This window comes from Cottoperca gobio, chromosome 10 (genome assembly GCF_900634415.1).
Source record: "Cottoperca gobio chromosome 10, fCotGob3.1, whole genome shotgun sequence".
Classification (NCBI taxonomy): domain Eukaryota; kingdom Metazoa; phylum Chordata; class Actinopteri; order Perciformes; family Bovichtidae; genus Cottoperca; species Cottoperca gobio.
The window spans coordinates 19,020,818-19,044,975 of NC_041364.1; the positions used below are offsets into that span (position 1 = coordinate 19,020,818).

Below are 24,158 nucleotides of genomic sequence, written 5' to 3' on the forward strand. Positions count from 1 at the left end.
ATTGCAAATAAAAGGGCCTAAATTGTGAGAGGTTTCAAGGACTTTTAATGTGACAAAGGTATCTTTTCCACTTCATATCTATCCACCTCATTGTTAATCCTAAAAGAGAATTTTTTTAAAAGCAGGTACAATTCCAAGCTGAGAGAACCATACATGTGCTGGTGGTAAATCAACAGATTTCAAGTCTTTAACAATGATCTTCTTACCAGACATAGAGTTGCTGTGAGAATCCAGTCCGCTAGAGGCGTAAGAAGGTTGCTTAGTGGCGATAAATCCCCCACAACATAGACTAGATGTGTAAGGAACATCTTGGCCTATAATGTGCCTTATATATCCACGAATAGCACACCATAAAGACTGTGCTTTGGGACATGATTCAAAGGAATGAGTGTACCATGATCATCCCCACATCTCCAGCTAGTCGGGGTATCTCTAAGTTTAACTCTATGCGGTGTTGTCAGTGTCCTGTTGAGGTATCTTCCATTTTCTTTTCCCTGTTAAAAGGTCATTTGAGGGGAGTTTTTCCTTATTTGCTGTCAGGGTCAAAGGACAGAGGGTATCGCATGCTGTACAGATTGTAAAGCCGTGTGAGGCAAATTTTAGATTTGTGATACTGTGCTATATAAGTAAAATTGACTTGACTTAAATGAGACCGTAGTCACAGGATCAATAGTCAGCTGGCTGTCCTGTCAGCCCAAGGGTCTGGTTTTTATATGCTGACAGATCTTTAGTCATGTAATTCAAAAAACCAGGGGATATCCAGGCCATGTCAGATAGAGAGGCGACACCAGAAGGGATGATAGATTGATGCCAGTCAGATCAACACAGAAAGTGTCAACCCTAAATCCTTGATCCATCTCCATATCCTTCGCCTCTGTCCCCCTCTGAGTGTGGAGTCTGGAGAGCTAAGTGATTATGTCTGATCCACCAACGATCAGATGAAAAGCTGCAGCTTAATTTGTGGCCAAAAAACATCATGAGCTACTACTTCCTGTTTATTTGTGTGTGTGTGTGTGTGTGTGTGTGTGTGTGTGTGTGTGTGTGTGTGTGTGTGTGTGTGTGTGTGTGTGTGTGTGTGTGTGATTTTCTCTTTCTCGCTGATGTTTATTCAGTCTGATCCTCTGGCTGACCCCGCGGCCAGCCAGTGTTCCTCAATAGACTGCTCTCTCTATATATAGTATTCCCTAAATGTCACTGACTTTTAAACCATGCTCACCTCCTTGTGTATCGAATCAAGCACTTATGATGAAGCTTTGTCTAAATTAAACTGCGGTCACAACAGTAGCGTATCAATATTAACGATCTGCCTTTTTCTTAAAAGTAAAGTTTTGCCAATCTGGATATGATGTGGAAACTGAAGTAAACAACACCCGGTCGACAGCATTTAAGGGAAAAATCCATCCTCTTTTTGACTAGCTAAAAAGTTACACTTTATCACTTCCCATGGTTACTACAGTTTGTTAGTGTGGCAGTAGATGTAAGCTCCGATTCTATACTTTAAATAAAAATGAGGATGAGAATTCTTTTTTTTAGTTGCTCAAAATGAATTTATTACTGAATCCAGAATCTGAGCCGAATCCATAATTAATCACAGCGAATTAGCTTCGCATCACATTTATCTGTATAATATTTTGTACTGGATAAATGAAAAACGGTCTGCAAGGGAGTGATACACATCTTAAAGATTAAAGAATAAATACATTTTCTGAAGTACACCAGGGTCACTAAATGTCTTGTTTTCATTTATCAAGAAGCTACTTGAGTTCAATTAGTGAGCAGAGGTCAATGGCAGCCTGGATGAAAGCAGGCAGATTTTCTTATTACATCTCTACAGCTTTTAACTGATATAGACATAAACCAATGGCTGAAATAAATGTGTGTGTATGTGTGTGTTCACCGTAGGCATGTGTTGAGACAGCAGAGGTCTTATCTTCGTTAACGGTATCCCTCTGTCTCTCTGGAGGCACGCAAGGACCAGAGGGCAACTGCAGTCTGATGCGGGGCATCTGTTCCCACATTTGTTAAGCTTCTCCTGCTGTGTGTGCGTGATTTTTAAGAGAGAGAGAATAAAAGAGATAGACGCAGGAAGAGTGTGCGCATGTGTGTGCGCGTTGTGATCGGTGTGATAGGTGCGGTCGCTGGAGTGGAACAGCAAGGTGTTGTTGCAATAGAGGGCAAGTGCCGACTTGTCATTGGTCTGTGTTAATGCTGACCCGGGGCGGTGGCTGCTCTCACCTCATTGACCGCAAGATGGCCGCCAGTCGAATCTGCAGGTGGTGCTGAAGGCACATCTCTTTCCTCTTATACTCTCCCTCTCCCTCTCGCTCTCGCTCTCTCTCCCACGCTCTCTTTGTACCTCTATCTCCCTCCACCATCTATTACACGCTCCTGTCGGAATACCAAGCAGCCCCTCATCCTTTCTGCAATTCCTCCCGTCTTCCCATATTCGCATAGCCCTGTACTCATGTGCACGGTGCATGCATACTGTATGTACGACTATCTTAATGCTTCACTCTCCATCCGTAATCTCAATGGGGACATTACATGCATAATCTACTTCATAATAAGGCTCTAGTTGGCCCCGGACGCCTGGTTAAGAAAGGAAAGGAGATGTGTTAATTAGACCCACTTACAACAGCAGCTAGTGAAGAGCGGGACCCCTTCACAGACGACCTGCTTCTCCTTGAGAAGGGCCACGGAGTTACTGATCAAAGTTTCGCATGGCAAACCACCAGGGATCTGGACAGGTGAGGTGAGGTCGTACCAGTGGATTCAAGAGCAGCTCTGGTAGATGTAATGGGAATAGGAATTATTGACTGGAGCTAGCGTGGTATTGAAATAGTGTCTCTGGTGTGCCATCATCAAGACAGAAAGCTTATAGTACCCTGATTTATGACTGCTGTGGAGAAATGAGTGCTTCATAAAGATTTGCCGCTGGCTGAGATGGAGTAATCAGTGAAGTGATCTGACTTTGGTGGATTACACTTCTCTACGAGTTACAATGCCTTGACTTTGTCTGTCGGACAATGAACGTAGAATGAGTTGGAGTCTAACTCTGGCCCTCTGTCAAGGTCATATGGATTAGAAATGATTGGGTTTCCAATACTCTGCTGGGGAGTTCTGCATGATGAATCATCACTCCGTTCCAAATCGACACCAATTAAGAAGGGTTTGTTTATTCCGCTGTGGGACATGCTGTGGATGTTCACTTGGAACAAGCATTTTCACCCCCTTTCTCTTTTCACAAGCAACACTGTGGCAGGGATTAGTATAATCTGACGATGTTGCGGGGTTGTGTAGTTGTATCTGCGCGTGCTTCCTCGTGCACTGAGGGGTTCATATTTGTCTCACTGCTGCAGATCTGACTTGTGTGTGTGTTGGCACGTGCATGTCCGCAGTCATGTCATTCAGTGTTTAGTGTGTGGCCCTGCTCTGTTTGTGTCAGGAGCTCCATGTCTGTAAGGCATGCTATATGAAAAGTGAGGTTGAGGAGCCCGGTGCTGGAGCCAGTGAATTCATTTGCATTCATTCCACTGCCTGTCTCTCCTCAGAGCCCATTCTAATTACCAGCAGCTCAGGTCTGCTACAACACTGCGCATACTCTCTCTCTCTCTCTCCCTCAGTAAAAAAAATGGGCTGCTTGTGGTGCATTCCTGTAGCTTTGATACTACGCTCTCTTTAGCCTGCCAGGAATCTCTTCATGTTGGTTTGTTTGCTGTCAAGCCCAGGCACTTTCTCCTGTTTTAGTGACGGAGTCAGAGGAAATACAGTGTATGCATGTGTGTGCAAGCGAAACTCCTACATACTCTGTGTGTGCTTGTTGTGATTGTTTTGGGGTTGAGGGAGATGCAGTGTGTGCTCATATATAGGAGAGAGAGCGAGTAGGGAAGGAGGGAAAGAATCACGAGTCTTGTAAAAGATGAATGTGCGCACTAATCTCCGTAATGGCAATTGTGGCGCTTCACCTCCTGAGTCTCAAACACCTTGTCACGCCCTCTTCCTGGCAATGCAAATACTCACACGACATCACGGCACAACTGAGCATGCTCCAAAGCTCTTTCGGACACTCATGTGTATACTTACACACACATATGACATGCACCAACGCACACACACAAACACCTGCACAACTCTATGGTAGGTGGCAACGACCGTGCACCCTGCAGCAGTGACAAGGTCGTGAAGGATCAGGACACTGCTGTGCTATCAGAGGAGATGAGCTGAGCTCAGCTAGCTGATGTTCCACTATACACTACAACCCTGCATTGGCCTCCATTGCAAAGCAGCAAAGATTCATTCAGGTCCAAAAAGTTTGTTTTGTTAGCTCATGTCTCCGAAACATCGGCAGATTAATTACAAGTTTTAAACAGATCATTTATAGCGCAGCACCGAAGGAGGGTGCTCTTTTGAAAATGTAATTTGAGCGCGGGCCCCTGCAGTGAAGTGTTGGTAAGCCTCTCGCTGTAGAGCTGAGGAGCTAGACTCAGGAGGTTTCACGCCCTCTCCAGGGAAATGTTACTTTCAGAATCACCTGCAGCCTAAACATGATTGTGGAGTTGTTTCGCAGTTGTTTTTGAAGATGTCGGTACAAACAAGCAATTACACAAATATGCACATAGATATCCACCTTCGTGTAGCACGCACATACCAATTCACACGCACAGCTGCACGCACATTGAGTGAGTCCTTCAGTATGAAGAAGCCAGATGATGCATGGCTGCTAATTATCAGGCTCTGTATGAAAATCGACTGGGTTCCGTATGAGAGGGACAGGCTCTCAGAGCCCTCGGTTTCTTCATTTGTATTTTTTCCTCTTGCTTTAATTGGACAACATGATTGTGTCACTTTGTTAAAAGGCGGTCCCACCGTTTATCCCCGTGTCTGCAGTGATGAATCAATGGCTGTTTTTTATTCTAATTGCTCTCTCAGAGTCCACTGTCATCAACGTGATTATCAACGATTCTGCCGCCATTGCTGCTATTTTCATCATCATTGTTACCACAGTTATTACCGATGCTATCGCCATTATCTGTCTTATTTTCATCTCCACCGGTGCTATTATCAGTAAGATTATATTCATGTCATCGTCAGGGCCAGGGCCAGGATCATTAGCAATATTACTCCCCCTTATCACACATTCACTATTGTTATTATCAATATTACCATCCTTCACACCAAATTCATCAGTTAGCCAGCCAATGAAAGGAGTCATATTAGAACGTATTATGTCTGATGAAGATAATGTGTTATCTCTTGGACAGAAACTGTGTTAAGACAAAGACAGATGGTCAGCTGGGGCAGGATCCCATCTTATTACAGCAAAAAAAAAGAAGAACAAAAACCAGTGAGTTCTAATTTGGGTTGTCTGACCTTTTTATGGGGTTAATTATTTATTTCATCGAAGCACAGTGGAATAAACTTTGCGGCAATTTAATGCAAGTCAATTAAGAAGCGAAATAGATGAAAAGTTATCCTGGGGGAAATTATTAAGCTTTTATTTTTAGAGTGGGGTGGATGATGCGTTTTTTGCTGGGCTGTGTCCAACAATAGTGTTAAATGTTCTCTAAAACGATCACATTCTTCTGTTAGACAGGCAGGTTTGATATTGTTAAGGTCAGGCTCTATAGATTTTATACGGCTTTCCTGTAATAAGAAATGAACTCTGCACTAGAGCGCTGGGTACAATAAGGAAGAGAGGGGAAGGGTGTGTTAGAAAACACAGAGAGGAAAGAAGAGGAGGTAGCTTGGTTAAATATTAGGCTTTAATAATATTGTGGCTCATTTTTTATGGTCTAGTAAACAGAAAACGTAATGGTCTCTTCTTATTAAAGAAGCTATATATTCTGTTCTTGCAGCTTCCACACTTTCGAGACTGTACAAAAAGTATTGGGGTGGGTAGGGGACCTAAATCTTATATTTTACCTAATAAAGTAAGTCCCTTTGCAGCATTATTAATATTTTCATTGGACCCTCCCCTGTGATGTAGAAAAAACACCCTTAAATAAATGTCCAAAATGATATACAATTTATGGCAAATATAACAAAATGGTTAGGGTTGCAGCCCCTCTCGCTGCTAAAAACAGTAATTACAGCCATTAAATGATTGAAGAGAAGAACAGGCTGCTGATTTTAATGAGAAAAATAAATCCCCGAGAAAGAGACTGGACTGTTGTCCTCTATGAGTGGCCAAATAATCTTTATTACCAATAGCGCACACAAAAGACGTATTTTTCATGTAATATTATACATTCTTTTATACAAAAAACTCCCACGTGAAGAAATGTCTCCCTAAAATGAACATAACTCCCCCTTTTCTGACCTCTTTCCCCCTCTGATACTCTCGCCATGGTCCCTTATTTTCCACGATTACTAAAATGTCATTTTCAAGCCTGGAGCTTCTTACATTTCTCTGCTCAATTAGAAGAACATGTACAGGTAGCACTGAACATCTGGCAGGCACATCCAGACTGAGAGTAGAACACTTTAAGGACGAGCATGACGGGCGTTCATGAACACGATTATTATTTTTGGCAAGTGATTCATTTTTATAGTTTTATACCTGCTTGTTAATATCACTTCTTAAGAAAATTGCACCATCATGACAGCTAAGTAATGCAACCATTACTGTGTGTGTGTGTGTGTGTGTGTGTGTGTGTGTGTGTGTGTGTGTGTGTGTGTGTGTGTGTGTGTGTGTGTGTGTGCATGCGTTTGTGTGTGTGTGTGTGTGTGCATGCGTTCGTGTGTGTGTGTGTGTGTGTGTGTGTGTGTGTGTGTGTGTGTGTGCATGCGTTCGTGTGTGTGTGTGTGTGTGTGTGTGTGTGTGTGTGTGTGTGTGTGTGTGTGTGTGTGTGTGTGTGTGTGTGCATGCATTCGTGTGTGTGTGTGTGTGAGAGTCATGTTTTGCTATGCTCTCCTCTCATTGCATTAGTATGATTTGGATTTAAATGCCTAAATTGCCATTAAGACTTAATGTCTGTGCTAGTTTAGGTCCATCTCACCTACAGTAATGCATTTTTAATACCTGGCCCTAATACCTGTTACCTGTTACATTTCCCAGTAAATCCCCCCAGATCTCTCTTCCGCCGGCTATAAAGCGCTTTCCCTCACATCTCGCTTATGTAACCAAAAGCTGATGATTCCAGGAATATATCTCATAAGCGACTTTCCAAATGTGTCTTTTCTGGAGGACTAAGTCCCAGAGGAACCCCAGGACAGAGGATGTAATGGCCCTCCTCTGGACTCTATCTATCCCCCACAGAGTGGATTTGAAGTTTTTGAACTCCTGACTAGCCCGCCAAATATTTCACGGCCCCTGCCCTACATTGCCAGGCCTATTTAGGTTACATCTACTATTTAACACAACGTCACAGCTTGCGTGTTTGATGTGACTTTGGGCGGAAGAGTGAGAGAGGAAGAGCGAGTTAGCAAGTGTTTCTCTGCCATTTGTGCGTTTGTGTGAGATGAGAGGAATTGAGTGAGTTTGTGGATCTTTGGGAGTGCCGGAGACCCAAAGCTGCCTCAGCTAAGCCTTCTAAAGCACCATCTGGCAGCCCGGGCCCCTGTGTCACCCTACTCACCAAGATTACATTCTCCCTGGCCCTCTTTCCCTGTGCTTTCTCCTCCCCTCCTGTCCACTTTGCACTCTCTCCCCTTTCCCTTCGCCAGAAAACACAAACTTAGCAAGTTAAGTTGTGGGGACTGTATCCCCAGAGCTGTTACTCAGGTTTTCTAAAAGAGTTTAAATAAATAATGAATTAGAAGTCATCCGAGTTTTAGGAGGCAGAGTCATTTGGATTTATTATTTTGGTTTCAAAACAATTGCAAGGTTAAAAAGCTTGTCTCATTTGTTTAACTCCCTCCCAATGTAAAAATGTTTGTGACTCAAACTACATCTTTGTCGAAAGATATATAAATATCATCCGAACTGAGACATGTTGCTGAGTAAACGGTTTTATAATGTCTTGTGTGAAGGAGCTTTTAAAGGTCTGTGCAAATAACCCTAATAATCCAGCATTTTATGAGCTTCAGGTACACGGACTGATATAAATATTTTCATATAACTACTTTATCGTAAGAAAAGTGAGTACGTCCCCCAAGCATTAGCATTCATATTTACAAAGAGATGGCAATACCGTTGATGTGTTTTGATTCAGTGACACACCTGAGGCTGGCAGGTGCACCCTGTGGTGCGTCAGATAATTTGTCAGTGTTGTAGAAATCAAAACTTTGCTCTGGCAGAAATGTTCACAGTGGCTTTACAATTTCTAAATAACAGAATCCGAGTCAAGTCTGAGGTCAACAAAGTTACATTCAAAACAAGTCTAAAGTTGAGTTCATGAACGTTTCCAACTCGCCTGCCCAGCTCTGGGGATGCATTGCATGCGGGGCTTTGTTTGTTGATGAAAAATAACATGTTTTTTGTACCAAATGCAAAAACCATCTACCTGCAGTGTCCAGAAAAAGAAACTGTAAGCAAGGGATTTCTGTCTGGACTCAAAGGACTCCCAGTTAGACTACTGATGAATCAGACGGCTAAAAAGTGAAGCACCACTCTAAAGCGCCCAATGTGTTACAATGATACACAACGTGGTAGTGCTCTAAAAAAATTCAGTTCTCCCAAAGCATGTCGTTTTTAATACTCAGAGGTGGTTCAGACAAAAATAACTTCCATTTTTTCCACATCCATTAGTTTAGACTAAACAGCACCTCCAGGTGATGACACAAATACGTTTCCTGTCATTTTATCAGGTCATTATGGAGTCAGCTTCAGCACACTGATTAGCTGTGGAAATCGTTTGATCTAGTGTGGTGGTGACACGCATGTTGTGTTTCTGTATAAAATAATGCAATAGTATAATTCTCAGGAGAAAATCAGTGATTGAAGGGGACACATTACGCTCATTTTTAGGTTCATACTTGTATTTTGGGTTTCTACTAGAACATGTTTAAATGCTTTAATGTTCTAAACACGTAATGTTCCCTCATACTGTGTCTAAATATACCTGTATCCACCCTCTGTCAGAATCGCTCCATTTTAGTGCCTGTCTCTTTACAACCCCTTCCGGAAAAAGCCCTTTGATTGGCATGCGGGGAACATATGGTGCACCTTTGCAAAGGTGGTTCTTAGGCTGTGGGTGGAGTTACTCAGATGGAGGATGGTTTATTCCAATGAGCCTGCATGTTACATAGGAAGGGGAGCAAAATCTGAATGTCTCGTTGAATCCCCTGTTTTCCAGCCTACTTAAAACGGACTGGGTTGTCTTATTTCTCAGTTTGCAGGTTGGTAGGCACTCAAGATACCTACATGTATGTGCACAAGCACTGAACAAGTGAGCTTTTCATGATATGTCCCCTTTAAGATTCATACAGTGCAGACACAAATGTATAAATCTGACACAAACTACCAGCTATTGTGCAACACACACATGTTAAACATGCTAAAGAAATATTACATTTTAGGTGTGAGTGTGAAATGTGCGTGTTTGCAGATGGCCCAGAACAATAGGCACCGAGGAGGAGAACATTTAGTTAGAACCCCTTGCATGTTTCCGTGAAATCATGAAATAAATATATGATGTTGTGAGTAATGGCTTGTCATGAGTAAGGAAGAGATAATTTCATTGTGTCAGCATGCAGAGAGCGAAGCAAAAATATTTTTATTACATGCTTTGGAGATGTGACAAAGATATTCAGCCATGTTGGAAGATCAATAAGCGGCAATGTGTTTTTGGAAGATGAAAAATTTGTCATTTGCTCAAAGAGCATTTTTGACAGAGTTTACACAGTCGTTTTGGAAATACTACTGTCAAATATGCAGAAATATACACTCAGATACGTAAGCAGAGGAAACGTCATAACTGCTACTTTAACAATGTTCAGAATGCCATTTCAGCCGGACAGATGGCATCATGGAAATGTTACTTTGGAAATGTTTATAGGCCTATTTACAGAACTATTCCTACCCTGCCTGAGCTGTCCTGCAACACTGCGACAATATACATCTTGTAAATGTGAATTTCTCAACAACTGAGAGTCATAAAACCTGATGTGCTACGTGGTCTGTCAATGAAGCATTGGCGGATATGACACTCTGCATTTGCTCTGTGCAAAAGGCGACAGTAATGTAGTGTGAGGAGCTCAAAGCAATATGACTTTTAACACTGCTTAGAATGTCACTGCATGTGCACAGATTTAGTATTATGGAAATGTTGACAATAACACGTTCCATAACTGTTTCCCTGCAATATTTGCAAAAGATGTTGCCTCAATTTTAAACATAATGGTAATTGAAGTGCAGTAGCATGCAGGTGTTTATGCTGGCAATAGACACTGTAGAGAGTTTAATTCTTTACTTTTCTCAATTTTCATATGGCAAGAATCATAAAATGTGTTCTCTGGTGATATCTGTGTAATACTTACACTTGAAGACTGTGGTAATCTCCCAGGTAGGATACATTTCTAGATACTAAATTATTGCTGACATTTTGGCAGCAAATAGACTTGTGGGCCAATACTGTCTGTCTACAAGGTTCTGGACTCCTTCCTCCCTCACAGCGGGTTTGAGGCTAACGTAACATTCATTGTCAATACAGCTGGGCAGAGTTGGTCTTACGGGACGAGGGCATTTGCCGTGCTCGTAGATCCGTGCTGCAACCATATGGCGTGAGCTGTCCCCCTAAACATTGATAACTGATGTCCCAGGATGCTTGATGCACACTCATGAATACAAACCGACACACACACACACACACACACACATACACACACACACACACATGGAAATAAACACAGCTGAATCTGCAGTCACACACATAGACACGCATTCACACATCAAACAAACATGTGCACGTACATTTCAGTTGGTAAAACTGTAATTAGCCTGTGCTCGCTATCCGAGGACGTACAGGAAAGAGAGAAATAGCAGCAGGGAGGAAGAGACCGGGCGAGGGAGAGTTATAGGGAAAGGGAATGATGAATGATGGATCGAGAGAGCTCCAGCTAGACCCAGAGGTTACGAGTGTGAGGGAGTTACAGCTGGCTAGCTCATTCCGTCAAGCTACAGATCTCATAATAAACATCACATGGGTAGTTTGGGCTGGCGGCTGCAGATTAAGCCAGAGCTGTTAGCTCTTTAAAGACTGCTCAATGTTGCAGCCAGCCAAGAGCCTATTTATAGGGCGCTGGAAGTTTATCAAAGCAGGTAGGAAGGGAAGGCACTGGACAGGAACAGTTTCCAAGCTGATTTATGTCCCTCAATCAGTGTAATAACAATAAACTGTCAACTAACATGCCACTTTTATTCGAAATTTATAGTACCGCTCTCCTAATAAAGCTGTGTTTATTTCTCCCCTGTCCCCTCCCTGCCTCCCTCCGCCTCCTCCTCTGCTTCTCTCTGCACAGAGCTGCCCAGCAGTCCAGGTGGTCAGTTCACGTTTCGCCCACTGCCCCCGCCTCCCCCTCCACCCCACGCCTGCACTTGTGCCCGCCCGGCGCCCTACACTCAAGTCAGCCTGCAGAGGAAGACCATGCCAACGCGGTGCCAGGCCAGTCAGGGCAGCCAGGGGGCAGACACAAACTCGAGCATAGACCAGGCACAGCTTCACAACAGCTGGGTGCTCAACAGCAACATTCCCCTTGAGACCAGGTAAGAGAATGCAACAAATGGCATGTAAAGGTTATTTTTTACACTGGTGTTTTTCAATTAACAAAAAGAGTGTTGATGATTTAAATAATTTGGGACAAATAGGGCTTTCCAAAATGCTTTCAGTCCAAAACGGTGGATATGACATTTTGCAAAGAAACCCTTCAAATGAAAAATATCTTCAAGGCATAATACAGCGTCATGTCACTTGATTAAAGACATTAGTGACATTATGAGGCTCATTAGATTAAAGAAAATTATTTTGTCAGGAGTGTGAGTTGGCACACTTTCACAATTTTCTTAGAAAATCAGCGCTAAGTGATTAAGAATGAATGTCGGACTAAAGGATTTGTTAGGATGGACATGTTTTGCACGTGTAGAGAGCAGTAAGTGGAACACCACGCAGGCCTCTGGGGTATTATTACAGGACTTTGCACCCCATCAAAGTCATAACGAATCTCTCAGTTTTTTTTGATTCTTTTCATTTTCTTACCACCCACTGCCGACAGATTTACCAGAGGACCAGCATCTGAGTTTCTAACACCTAAAATAAAAGTGTAAGTTAGTAGGAATCATCTTTTCAGGAACACATCGGCACACCATTTCTCAAGAATTGTTTTCCAAATGAATTTGGTCCCATCAAACAGAATAAAGCATTTGCTTGCTGCATAAGTAATAATTGATCAGAGAATTATTTAGGAGATCCTCATTTGTGATGCTGCTTTCCGAGAAGAAGCAGCAAGGTGAAAAAGAATAAGTTTGCATGTTTAATGAGATCTCGGTGCGGCGGCTGAATTCTGGTATTATGAGTGAGGATGAGATTGGCAGGCTGCCACACCAGAAGAAGAGGTTTTAATAAGTTATGCATTAGGCCATAATTAGATCTTACCTCATTTAAAGGAAAGGAAGAATAAAATTAGATTCAGTGACAATTTAAATTAATCACTGGCCAGACATGACCATCAATGTAAAAGACTTGTCAGAAGTGCATTGTAATTACAGTACTTGTGTGTGTGTGTGTGTGTGTGTGTGTGTGTGTGTGTGTGTGTGTGTGTGTGTGTGTGTGTGTGTGTGTGTGTGTGTGTGTGTTCGTGTGTGTGTGTGTGTGTGCGTGTGTGTTTTGCTTTAAATGAAAATCCACGGCAAATGCAATTCTGGCTTTTTTTGGTGTTTCAAATCGTTCAAATTAAATTTGCCGAACATAAAGAAGTCTCTCTCAAAGAGAGATGTGATTATAAAACACAATTTCCGCAGTGGCTCATGGTGCCTTTTTGTAGTAATACATTTTTGCATTTGGGACTTTATAGTCAAATAAGTTTCATTTGATAGTGTGCTATTAGTTCTGAAGCATAAAATGTAATCATATTCATAGTCAATAGAATAATGTCTCTTCATAGCATAATTCAGAGATTATTGGCTCTTTTCTATCTAGCTTTTGGCGGCGAAGACAAGGAAAAATCTTCACTGCTTAACAGTTTTGGGTTGTGTTTAATATTCAAGCACCCTCCTCTGTCTCCTCTGTCACATTCTCACATACACTACTAATCTTATGATTTCACATTTTTGCTCTCACCCTGATGCTGCTGCTATCAGCTCAATCTCAGGCGTGTGAGATTAAAGATTTATCATGTATTTACAAACTTGACATGGGGGTTTGTGCCGATGGAATTACAAGTGATGCTATGACCTCAAAAAAATGTGTATAACATCTCTTGTTGTCAAGCACACTTCCAGTTTCCAAGAAGCGCATTTGATGAATCTGTATTGAAATGTATTGACGTTACATCAGCGGAGATTAAGATTGTTTGAAGTGTGCATGGATTTCCTTTTCGGCTGCGTATCCGTTATGTTTCTGGAGAGGCCAACTTGTGTAAGGAGAAGGATGAAGATATGGATATTCAATATATCTGACCAGGTCGCACACTGGGTGTGTTAAGAGGCGTAGCAAATGTTTGGGACTGTAATAAATTGACTGGTTCCCTGCCTTGTCTCCTTCTTCATATCGCTCAGAAGTGAGACTTGAATTGCACACTGTGCATGTACAGCTACACATTCAAAATCAACTTTTATACACACACATACACACACACACACGTACGGTATATCTGCATGTACCTGTACCCTGTGCGCATACGCCTCCACCCACACACACACGCACAGTCATTCTCACATATCCAGGTAGAGACAGCCCCTGGGCCGTAGACTCCGACCTCCTGGAGAGAGGGAACTCTCATTTTCTTCCTGTCTCGGGGGAAATCTGCCCTCTGATATGAATTCAGAGCTTCCTGGGCGTCGCCCCTGGATATTCTCTGAGAAGATCAAAGGCAGGCAGTCAGGAAGAACAGTGGAGCATTTTTAAAAGCATCTCACAAGAAGAATTGACTTCCAAACGCGTTGACAAATGCAATTTATTCAGCTGGATTCTGATCCCTTTTTGCTCTGATCCACTTTCAGCAGAGCAATAAAAGCGCCACACAAGACTCGACCTGTGTACTTGCCTCAAAAACTTGAAAATGCTCACCCGTATATGCAATCTCTGAGCAGAGCTATTTTTGTCGATGCGTGTGTTCGTGTTTGTCCCAAGTTTATCTCTGGCCTTTCAGAGTTGAACTACCGTTGACCCTTAGGTGTGTCGCTGCTCCATGTGCAGCCTCCTGTGTCCCGCTTTCAGCAGACGCTGGATGGGTGGATGGAGAGAGGAGGGGAGGTGGACTGTGAACGATGGATGACATCTGACTCTCAGCTGACAGCTCACATGGAAAAGAGAGAAGCACTCAGAAAGATATGAAAAGAGAATTTAAGATGTTAAGGGAATTAAAATATCCATCTTACACCAAATTAGGTCCATTATTATGTAAAAGTATAAGGGCCCGTCAAAAGAGGGAATAAATGCGAGGAGGAAGATATTTTTAAATTTTGAGAATAAAGTTGAAATGACGAGAGAATTTGACATGTCGAGAATAAAGTCAAACTTTCAATATATGTGCTCACGCTAATAGTTTGAATTATTTGGTATTTCAACTTTATTCTCGACATGTCAAAGTGATTCTGGAAAAGCAGAATTAAAAACTTGTCCCTAATACTCTTCCTTACCTCCATTATTGAGTCCCAAAAGAAAAAAGATTAGAATTTTAAAAAACATTGTCACTGTGGTGAGATGTTTTTAATGCACCGATGGTCCCAATCGTACTTCTATTTGTCTGTTTTTATTGTGGTAGACGATGGATGGATGTTTTTATTGTATTTCTCTCTAATTCTTTCTTTCTTTATTTTTTGTGATTCAACACATTGCTCTAGTGCATGTTTTGCATTATTTAAACCGCTTTAAATTGCCTCTTTGTTTGAAAACTCCTATAGAAATAACCTTGACTCGCCTTGCCTTGAGATAATTCCACCAGTTTCCGATGCAAAGTATGTTTCAAGAATTGTGTAATTTACATGACTCAAGCGCTACGAGCTGCCTTATGCTGTCATGCAGCATGATATCCAAACTCATTTCTAAAAACATTCTTGAAACTCTCACCCCAGCGGCAGAATTCTGCCCTTGCTTTTTAAGTAAAATCCATCTTCAAGGCTGAATATGAGACTAAATGACATGAGAAGATGGATGTGTTTTTGGCCGTGTATGAGGGCAAATGGGCGAGGTACGTGCCGGATGTAGTCTGGTGTCCAGCGACACTGTCAGTCTGCTGTCTGGCCCCATTTTAATGGCCTGTCCTCTGAGGGCCCTTCAGAGACCACAGTTCTACCAGCAGCCTGTGACCTCACACCCTTCGCTGCACGGATAGAATAACACTCTGGCAAGCTGCGCGTCTGCCCCGACACATCACACTTGCAGCCGGTATTAACCCTCGGAGAGCACCTGGGGCAATCATTGCTTGTCTGAGAATTCCAGGAGCTCCAGGATATTTTTTTGTTATGGAAAATACACACATCTGTAGAGGAAGAAACTATGAGTCATATCTGTTTTTTTTGCCTCTGATGTTTCTCAAGTATACCCTGTCTCCACACACCTGCAGTCTTTTTCATTTTGTGATGGAAGTCAATACGGCCACAACACACTGGAATTGCTTATAATTGCCTGCAGAGATCCACTTTTCCAAATTGCATGATTTCCTAACCCCAATATTTCCGCTTCCTCATCCAACACCCCTCACCCTCCATTATCCAAACACAATATAGATGAAATGCTACCTAGATTAATTGCCCTTCAGCTTACTTCCCTATCATCATCTGCCATCTAACACGCTCTTTTTCATAATGAAAATGAACCTCATCTTCATTTAACTAATACAGCCATATAACTTAAGTAGTCGCTTTGATGAGTCAAAAAAGAAGTAGGTAAGTCATTGATCCTTGGCTGCCAGGGCTTTTTTTATTCTCTTTCATATCAGTGCTGCTCGGCATTACAGTAGCTGCTCATGATGTTGCAGCAGAGAGGCACACATTTGGGCTTCCTCTCTGGACTTGGACTGGATAGGAGCTTATCATTTCGGATTCTGTGGCTTAAAGTGTGCTGTGGGTATATTACACAGCAGTTTGTGGCAAGATTGTTTTCTATTGTTTAACTGGTTACACTCCACCGTGTGAATAATGTCCGTGTTTTACATTTGTCACATATATTGCTCAGCTCGAAGAAGAATTTATGGTGGAACATAAAATAAATTGAAAGAGTCGTAGCACTTAGGGATTTTCTTAGGCTACTTTTCTTCCTTGATTTTAGCTTTACGGATTAATCTTTGATGATACATTACTTGCAACTTTAAGAGACCACTTAAATTAAAAGCACACAAATGCAGCCAAACACGTGGGATATTAAAGGCTTAACTGAATCACGTAGTTGTAGAAATGCACTGAGAGCTTTTTTTCTACAGGTAAGGTTTGAGAGGACCGGCTCTTTACGCAGTGGCAAAGTAACACAGTCTGCCCTGTGTGTCACATTTCAATCCTGAGCCACCCTGTGTGCATCATATATAAAATAGCAGGAGAGGGGTCTCCTCTAAAACCTCCCACCTTGGGGGCCCGTTAAATGAGTTTCAGTCAGGCGTACTTCAGAGTGAGGCTGAATGCAGATTATTATTAATAGAATCAGAATAAGATACTAGATAGCTAAGAAAAGATGATGTCCGTGCTGTGCTAAGCTAATTGGTGAAAGATTGAACCATTGTCCCAGATATTGTTTCCAAACTAACACTATAATCTACTTAAAGAGACAAAGACATGGGTCCCAGTGGTGGCTCACTCAACCCCAACCTCAAATAGTGATACATACTTTTTTTTGCATTGACCACATAAGGGATGCCAGGGTGAGGAAAATTCCCCACCGGTTAATAAACTTGTGACAACACCGGTGTTACCGATTACACTGGACATTTTACCAGAACAGATATTTGACGAGGACACTCAGAGCACTTACTTGAATCTTTAACTCTGAATGGCTTTGTGTCTGGCTGCGACGGCACCGTCCTTTGCTTCATACCAATAGTTTACAGGGTGCCTCATTAACTGTCGGGTTCCGTATTAGCCTTCTTAAATGGCTTAGTATATTACAGATTAGAGGTTTTTTATTTGATGAACATGGGGGCTGATAGACTTCTTGAAAACAACCTAAATGGGTTTTATTTCTTTTTTTTCTTTTTTTTAAAGCAAACAACAGTGGGGGGCAAGTAATGTAATGTAATGTATGACCAAACAGCGACTACTGTGGCAAGCCTACTCCACATGCAAGTGATGTGCACAGGCCTGAAGAAAGAGTGATGCTTGGCATTTCAACAGTTTGGAGAGGATACAAACACTGTCGTGTTTTTTTTCCCTAAAACCTAAAGCACAGGAGGAATAAAAGCGTGTTTATGGTGGACTGTCAGCTGCTGTTATTAGCATGCTAACTAGCAACAGTGTTACTCACAAGGCCATGGAGAACATTATTAAGTGACTGCATTAGTTTGTGTAGTTACAGGTTATGTTTTATTCATTTTTTAAAGCACTCTTCACATCTAGCACATCCACAAGAGTTAAGGGCACAATTAGCTGCTTTATCCTGCTCTTTATTGGATTTGAGGAAGTTTACTCTCCAAAAAGTCCAGCCAACACCCCCAGATAAGTGTTACGTTTGCCAAACACATCATCATCTGAGTCTTTTCTTTTGTAACATTAATAGCCAAAGCATGCTTTTTGAAAACCGAGGCCAAAGACCTAGACAGGGAACAAAATGAGAATCTTACATTTTTCCTCTTATATCTATAAGACACCAGCACTACACTGCACTACAAGATTACATTACTTTTCCATAAACTGCTTCCTGTCTCATATCCTCTTGCCACTCTGTCTTCCACATTGCTGTGTACTTCTCTACTCTTTGTTCTCTCTCTGTTTTCTCTGCCTGTCCTTTTCTCTGTGACTCTTCACTTGTCTCTACTGCCAAAGTGTGTCAAAGACAATTTAGTGAAGTTTTATGCACCTTCTTTATTTCATCTTTACTTTTTAGTTTGCATCATTTTGGAATGGAATGATAGACATGTGTCTCCAAAAGTACATCAACCTAAGCAAAGTGTGTTTCACAATAAATTATTTATACAATAGTACTATAATATTATCACAGTATAACTATGTTAAGTGTTTGTGTAGTTGTTACATTGAGTCAAGGCTCTACTGTAATTACCAAAGAACATCTAATTACATTGAATTAGATCTGGTTGTTTTGTTTTTGGACATAATGCACATCCTCTCCCGGGCCCAGTGGGCAGTACCTGCTCTTCCTCTCTCCTCTCCATCTCCTTCTCTCTTTCTTTTTCTCTCAGTCTCATCATCTTGTCCCGTATCGCTTCCCTTCCCAAAGCTGAGATTAGATTGATGGACTCTTTTCATTTCCGTCTGAAGAAAGTAAACAGAGCATCAATTTATATTGATATGTAAATGTTACTGGCCACCGCTCGCACACTCTTGCAAAGAAATAAAGATATTTTGGGGTACCTCATTTTAACATTATTTTCAAGCCTTTATATAAACTGAATTGAAAGTTCCTCAGTCTACCATTGGATGGATGGCAGTAATGTTAGCTGGCTGGCTATCTAGTTAATCCACTTAAGTAAAAGCAACAAGCCGGCTTCATGATGGATGGATGACCATTATATAAGGTAGAACTATCCGTCTGAGGATGAATGAAATAGCAGTCCAATAGTAACATTTGGCAACACTTTCTATCAGGTTCACATCTACAGTAAACCTTTTTTATTTTAAGTACACTAACCTTTAATTGAGAATCTGATTTCAAAATGTTTGGCGGGAACTAAAAAACACAAGGATGATTTTAACAATGTGCTGAGACTCATTAATATAATACCGGTCTTACATAACTTCTGTAGTACCTGCATATTTGTGAGGAGCCCTTGTATAAACATCATGTTCATATGTTGCATCCCAATTGTAAGAGACGATGAGGGCATTTATAGTGAATTATTATGCATTTATAACGCTTCATGACTGAACACACATAATGCTTTCTGATGCGCTACACCCTCAGTCAACAAACATTAGAGATGTGACCTATAATGAATTAAAAGTGTCTTATGGATGATTAGTTATAAAGTACAGGTTGACTGATGGTCAAGTGTAAAGTAAAGTGTATTGCATTTGCATTCATTTAAATGAATCTATGCTGCATAATGAGTGATTATTATGCATGAAAACGCATTACACATGCATGGACTATGGTAGCATATATGAATCCTCACTACAAGCATTGTGAAGTCTACAAAAGGGGCAGGAAGGATTCATGGATGTGTTACTGAGAGTGGTAACTAATATTTATTTCAGATATTTCTAGTTACTTAGCTTTCTCCTCAATTGTGTATCCAAAACTTTGTGTTATTCTTCTCTTCTTCTCCCAACAGGGTCTCAGTGTATATCTTGTGTTGGATGATCTTCATTACGTCCTTTTAAATGGACCCGGTAGTTTAAAGAAAGCTGTATTCTCCTTACTTCCACCCAGAGTCATTTGCAGATGAGAATGACATTTCTTCTTTGTGTTTCTCCCACAGACACTTCCTGTTCAAGCAGGGCTCTGGTTCATCTGCTCTCCTGTCAGGCGCGGGGCAAGGATACCCCCTGACCTCTGGGACTGTGTACTCCCCTCCACCCCGGCCTCTCCCTCGCAGCAGCGTGACCAGACCACTGTTTACCTTCAACAAGCCTCACCGCTGCTGCAATTGGAAGTGCACAGCCCTGTCTGCGTCGCTCCTCACTCTCACTCTGGCCCTGCTGCTCACATACGTCATCGGTGAGTTACAGTGCACATCCACCATCCAGCCCGCAAGTTTGTCGCCATGCCTAGCTGCACAGGAAGATTTGCTGTTTGTTTGCTCATAACAGATTGCTTGAGGTGCTAGGTAATTGGGAGGCTTGTCAAGACACTGCCTAATTAATTCAAAGAAAATAATCAATAAAAGAATACAGAAAAAAAACCTCTAACACCTATTTTTACACATTCAAAATGTTGCAGGCTTCAAAGGGTAATAAAATAAAAACAAAAACAGAAGAGAAGATCGATGAGATCAAAAAAGGACTACTGAAAATATTAAACTCTCACTTTGAAGGGGTTGACTTTAAAAACAGCAGGTTCTGTATTCCAAATGTGACCTCTGTATGTGTATAGTCTACATTTTAAATGAGCTGTCCTTGACTAAAGCGCACACAAATGGTAATTATTCCATGATGAATACACACCTCCAATAAGTACGAACTCATTGATTCTGTGTCGCTCACACACCCACAGCTACACAACCACGCACCTTATTACTTTATTATTTAAGTTGTTATTTGTATTATATTAATCTATCCAGTTTATGACATGATTGAATGTATATATTTATTTAATTAACATTTCACTTGATCTAATTCATTTGAAGGTGAGGTCTTATTCCTTCACCCTCCTTATTAAATCACATTAGTAACAGTATTGTTACTTTTGCTTAAGTAATGGATCTTCACAGATTTCAGGAGTGACACTAATTTATTAATTAAAATGGATCTTGAAAATAGGAGGAGTTTCTGGAGTTGTCTGGAAATTCATCAGCAGAGTCTGTCAAAGTCAAATACCAAATGTATTCATCGATCCCCTCCAAATTCCCTTTTCACCCTCAACCTTGGCTGGGCCCTCCACCTCAGCCCATCATTTTCCCTCCGCTGCCCCAAGTGCAGATATCCCAACCCTCCACCCAGCCAGTTCATTTCCCTCCTGTGGTGGTGCTCAAGGTCACGGCGTAGCAGGCGGGTGTTCGCATTAATCAGACACACACATACACGCACATCACAGACAGACATCACACACACACTGGCGAAACCATGCAGATTAATCCCCAGGCTGAACCATGCTATTCCATTAATGTCCCGGCCCCGGTAATTAGTGCATTAGTCAGGAGTGTGAGTGATGACTTGGAGACGACATCACCTTTTAATTGGTGTCATGCTCTACTCCTGCTTGGCAATGATCGATCTCTGTGTTGACATCGCCATGGAAACCGAGCGAAGACGTATGGGATGTAAGCACAGATGATATGGTCGCCTGTAAATCAAAGATATTCAAATAGCAAGATTAAAGTGGTCATGGACTTAATGTCTTTGTCTGGCGGGAGAGGTTGAGACACAGGCCACCAGATGATTAGGTTTTCTCATTACATAATGATTCACTCATTTTAAGGAATTAATTAACAGCCACTCACATAGGAAGAGAAAGAAAATTATCTCTCCCAGTAGTTTTACGCTTTTTCATCTCCTCCAAACAATAGCCATGCTGATATTTATTGATTTTGAGACTGCTGCTCATTAAATCAGGGTCTTATTGAATATGAATTCTTATTATCATAGAAATTATAATACGAAACAGAATTAATTATCATATTTAAAGTGTTAAAATATGATCATGAATATGATAATTAAGGATCCTTTATTCAAAATATAATCAGCTCCTGCAGGGTATTCTACTGTACTTACTCAGGCAGTTGTTATATTATACATATTTAATATTATCTTTGTATTGATACTGTTTCAGAGTGAATAACAATACATTTCTTATTGTATTATTGCTATCGTTATACATTTTTCATGTAGAAGATCACATGCAGAGTCAATATTAAACATTTTAATCGCTTGCATTATCTTAGGTTTAAGAAATTGTAATGGCCATTTTTATTACATTATTCAGACCAATTGATTAATAGAGGAAATTATTGATATATTAATTAATAGACAAACAAAGTTGTAGTTACGTGCAAATATTTGAAGTAATTGCCACAACCCATATCTGTATCTTTCTTTATCCTCCTGCATTGTTTGTCAGCGTGATACTGCAGATATTTCTAACTGAATTAAGAAATATTTTGCAATATATAATTCGAGCCAAGCTGGAGCCCAACATTTCCAAATGCTGGAGATGCTTCTCTTCCTTGGTATAAATCATCTTCACGCAGCTGGTACATTTGGCTGAATATTCACCTCTTCTCATGACGCTCAGCCAAACTTTACACTTCTTGCCGCAGTCATCCGTGGCTCAGCATGTAACGGAGCTCATCTTACATGCTAAGTGGAGGTGCTGTGTGACTGGTAGTGCTGCAGCGGGCCTTTGCAGCAGATCTTGAACACTTGATGTAGGTCTTAATAATTCAACAAACACGTCTGACATTGATGACTTGTAGCAAATCCTCGTTCTTTGACAGTTTGGAACCAGTTCGCACCTCACCAGAGTTGATTATTAATTTGGGAAAAAGTAACCCAGCAAATAATGAGGCGATAATATTATGTCTGAAATTAAGGTTTCCAATTAGCACTATAATAGGAGGATGCATGATTGCGGAGATAATGCTGCGCCTAAGTGATTGCAGCGTACTGTATGCCCCCTGTTGTGATTAGCTAAGGCAGTCCTCCTCTTTCTTTACTGCCCTCTCTCCTCTCCTCCCATACCCCCTGGTGTTGCAGGGGCTGTGAATAGCTTTGTTAATTTGTTTATCTCCCAACGTACCCCTCCCTCCTGCAGTCGTAGCTTGTTATTAAGCACAACACGGCCATCAGATATGAGGAGCAGGCATTATGATAGCGAACGGGGCATTTAAGGAGAGATAGAGGACAGATTAAGATTGCATCTCTAATCTTGAAGAATATTGCTACCGACAACACTACCAGTAACTCATTTTTTATTCTAAGCCTCATTTAGGTTCTGCCTACGTAAAAACCTACCTACTATTTCTCTATCATGCTGTAAAAAAAAAGAGCTAATTAGAGTATTTTCTACATTAATGAATGTCTTGCTGTTTTAAACAGTTACAACCGTTGGTTGTTAAATCTAATATGAGCAGAAGGCGGGATGTGTCAGTTATGAAAGATAATCATCTCTATGGCAACAGGGAGAAGCTTCTGACTCAAGTGAAATGAACAAGACAGAAGCAACCGGCAATCAAATAATCACCTCCAAATCACATTTCAGTCACACACAGGGACACAGACAGTGTTAAGCTGAGATCTTCTTTATAGTTCTGTTGTGCAATACGTGCTGCTTCAGGGGTCCTGGCGGTTCCATAAAGAACCAAATGAGTCGTTAGTGGCTTTAAGTTCATTACTTTCACGCTATTTCTTTCAGTAAATCTGCTTTCACAGTTTGATGGCAATTCAAAGCATCTGCCTTAAAAGTGAGCCATTATTCACAGGGGTCAAACTTGGTGTAATCTCCGAGAAAAAAGACAGTGTGTGTCTGTGTGTTTATTAGAGCTAGAACTATATTTAAATTATCAATACATCTGCAGATTATTTTCTTGATTTGGGTTCCTCAGAGCCTGAGGTGATGCCTTCAAAATATATTTAGTTTACAAGAATATATCACAAAACAGCACAATCATTTATGAAGCTGCAGCAAATATTTGGCATTTTCACTTGAAAAATTACATAAAAGATTAATTCATTATAAAAATAATTGAATTTATTTTCTGTCCACCTACTAATTGATTAATCTTCTAATTGGGTTTTAATGTTTAATTAATGTGTAACATACAATAGAGCTGAAATTATGTTGTCTAATAATGAATTGACACAAAATGATCAAGGATTTAATGCTGAACAGTATTTTAAATCAATTTTGATCGATTAATCGTGTGAGTAATTGACTGTTTTCTATCATTGTAAAATAAATATATTTTAGTTTTGGTCTGTTGTACAAATCAAGCAAGTAAAAGATTTAAAGAAAAATCTTTTCTTTTTAAATTTTAGACATTATATTTGATTAATCAATTAATCAACAAATGAATTGATAATTAATATAATCTTCAATTGCAGCCCCACTTACCAAATAATAAACTATGTGCTTGGTGCCTAAGAGTACTTACTGTAAGTCGCTCCCTCTTGATCTGGATTTCTCCTCCAAACGTCCTAGCCCGGCCTGGTATGCCTCAAAGCACCAGGCAGATTATAGCTTATCATGAATTAAGTGTTTGCTCTATTCTATGCTGTTGACCACCCTGGCTAAGTAGTGGAATAA

At 40.9% G+C, this 24,158-nt stretch overlaps 1 protein-coding gene across 1 annotated transcript in view; it reads left to right on the plus strand.

Annotated features, from left to right (window-relative positions):
• tenm1 (teneurin transmembrane protein 1) overlaps positions 1-24,158 on the plus strand; it is a 180,377-nt gene that overhangs the window by 42,202 nt on the left and 114,017 nt on the right. The window contains exons 4-5 of the mRNA XM_029440996.1: positions 11,401-11,644; positions 19,678-19,916. Coding sequence (XP_029296856.1) covers positions 11,401-11,644; positions 19,678-19,916 — 483 coding nt within the window. The remainder of the gene's footprint in view (positions 1-11,400; positions 11,645-19,677; positions 19,917-24,158) is intronic.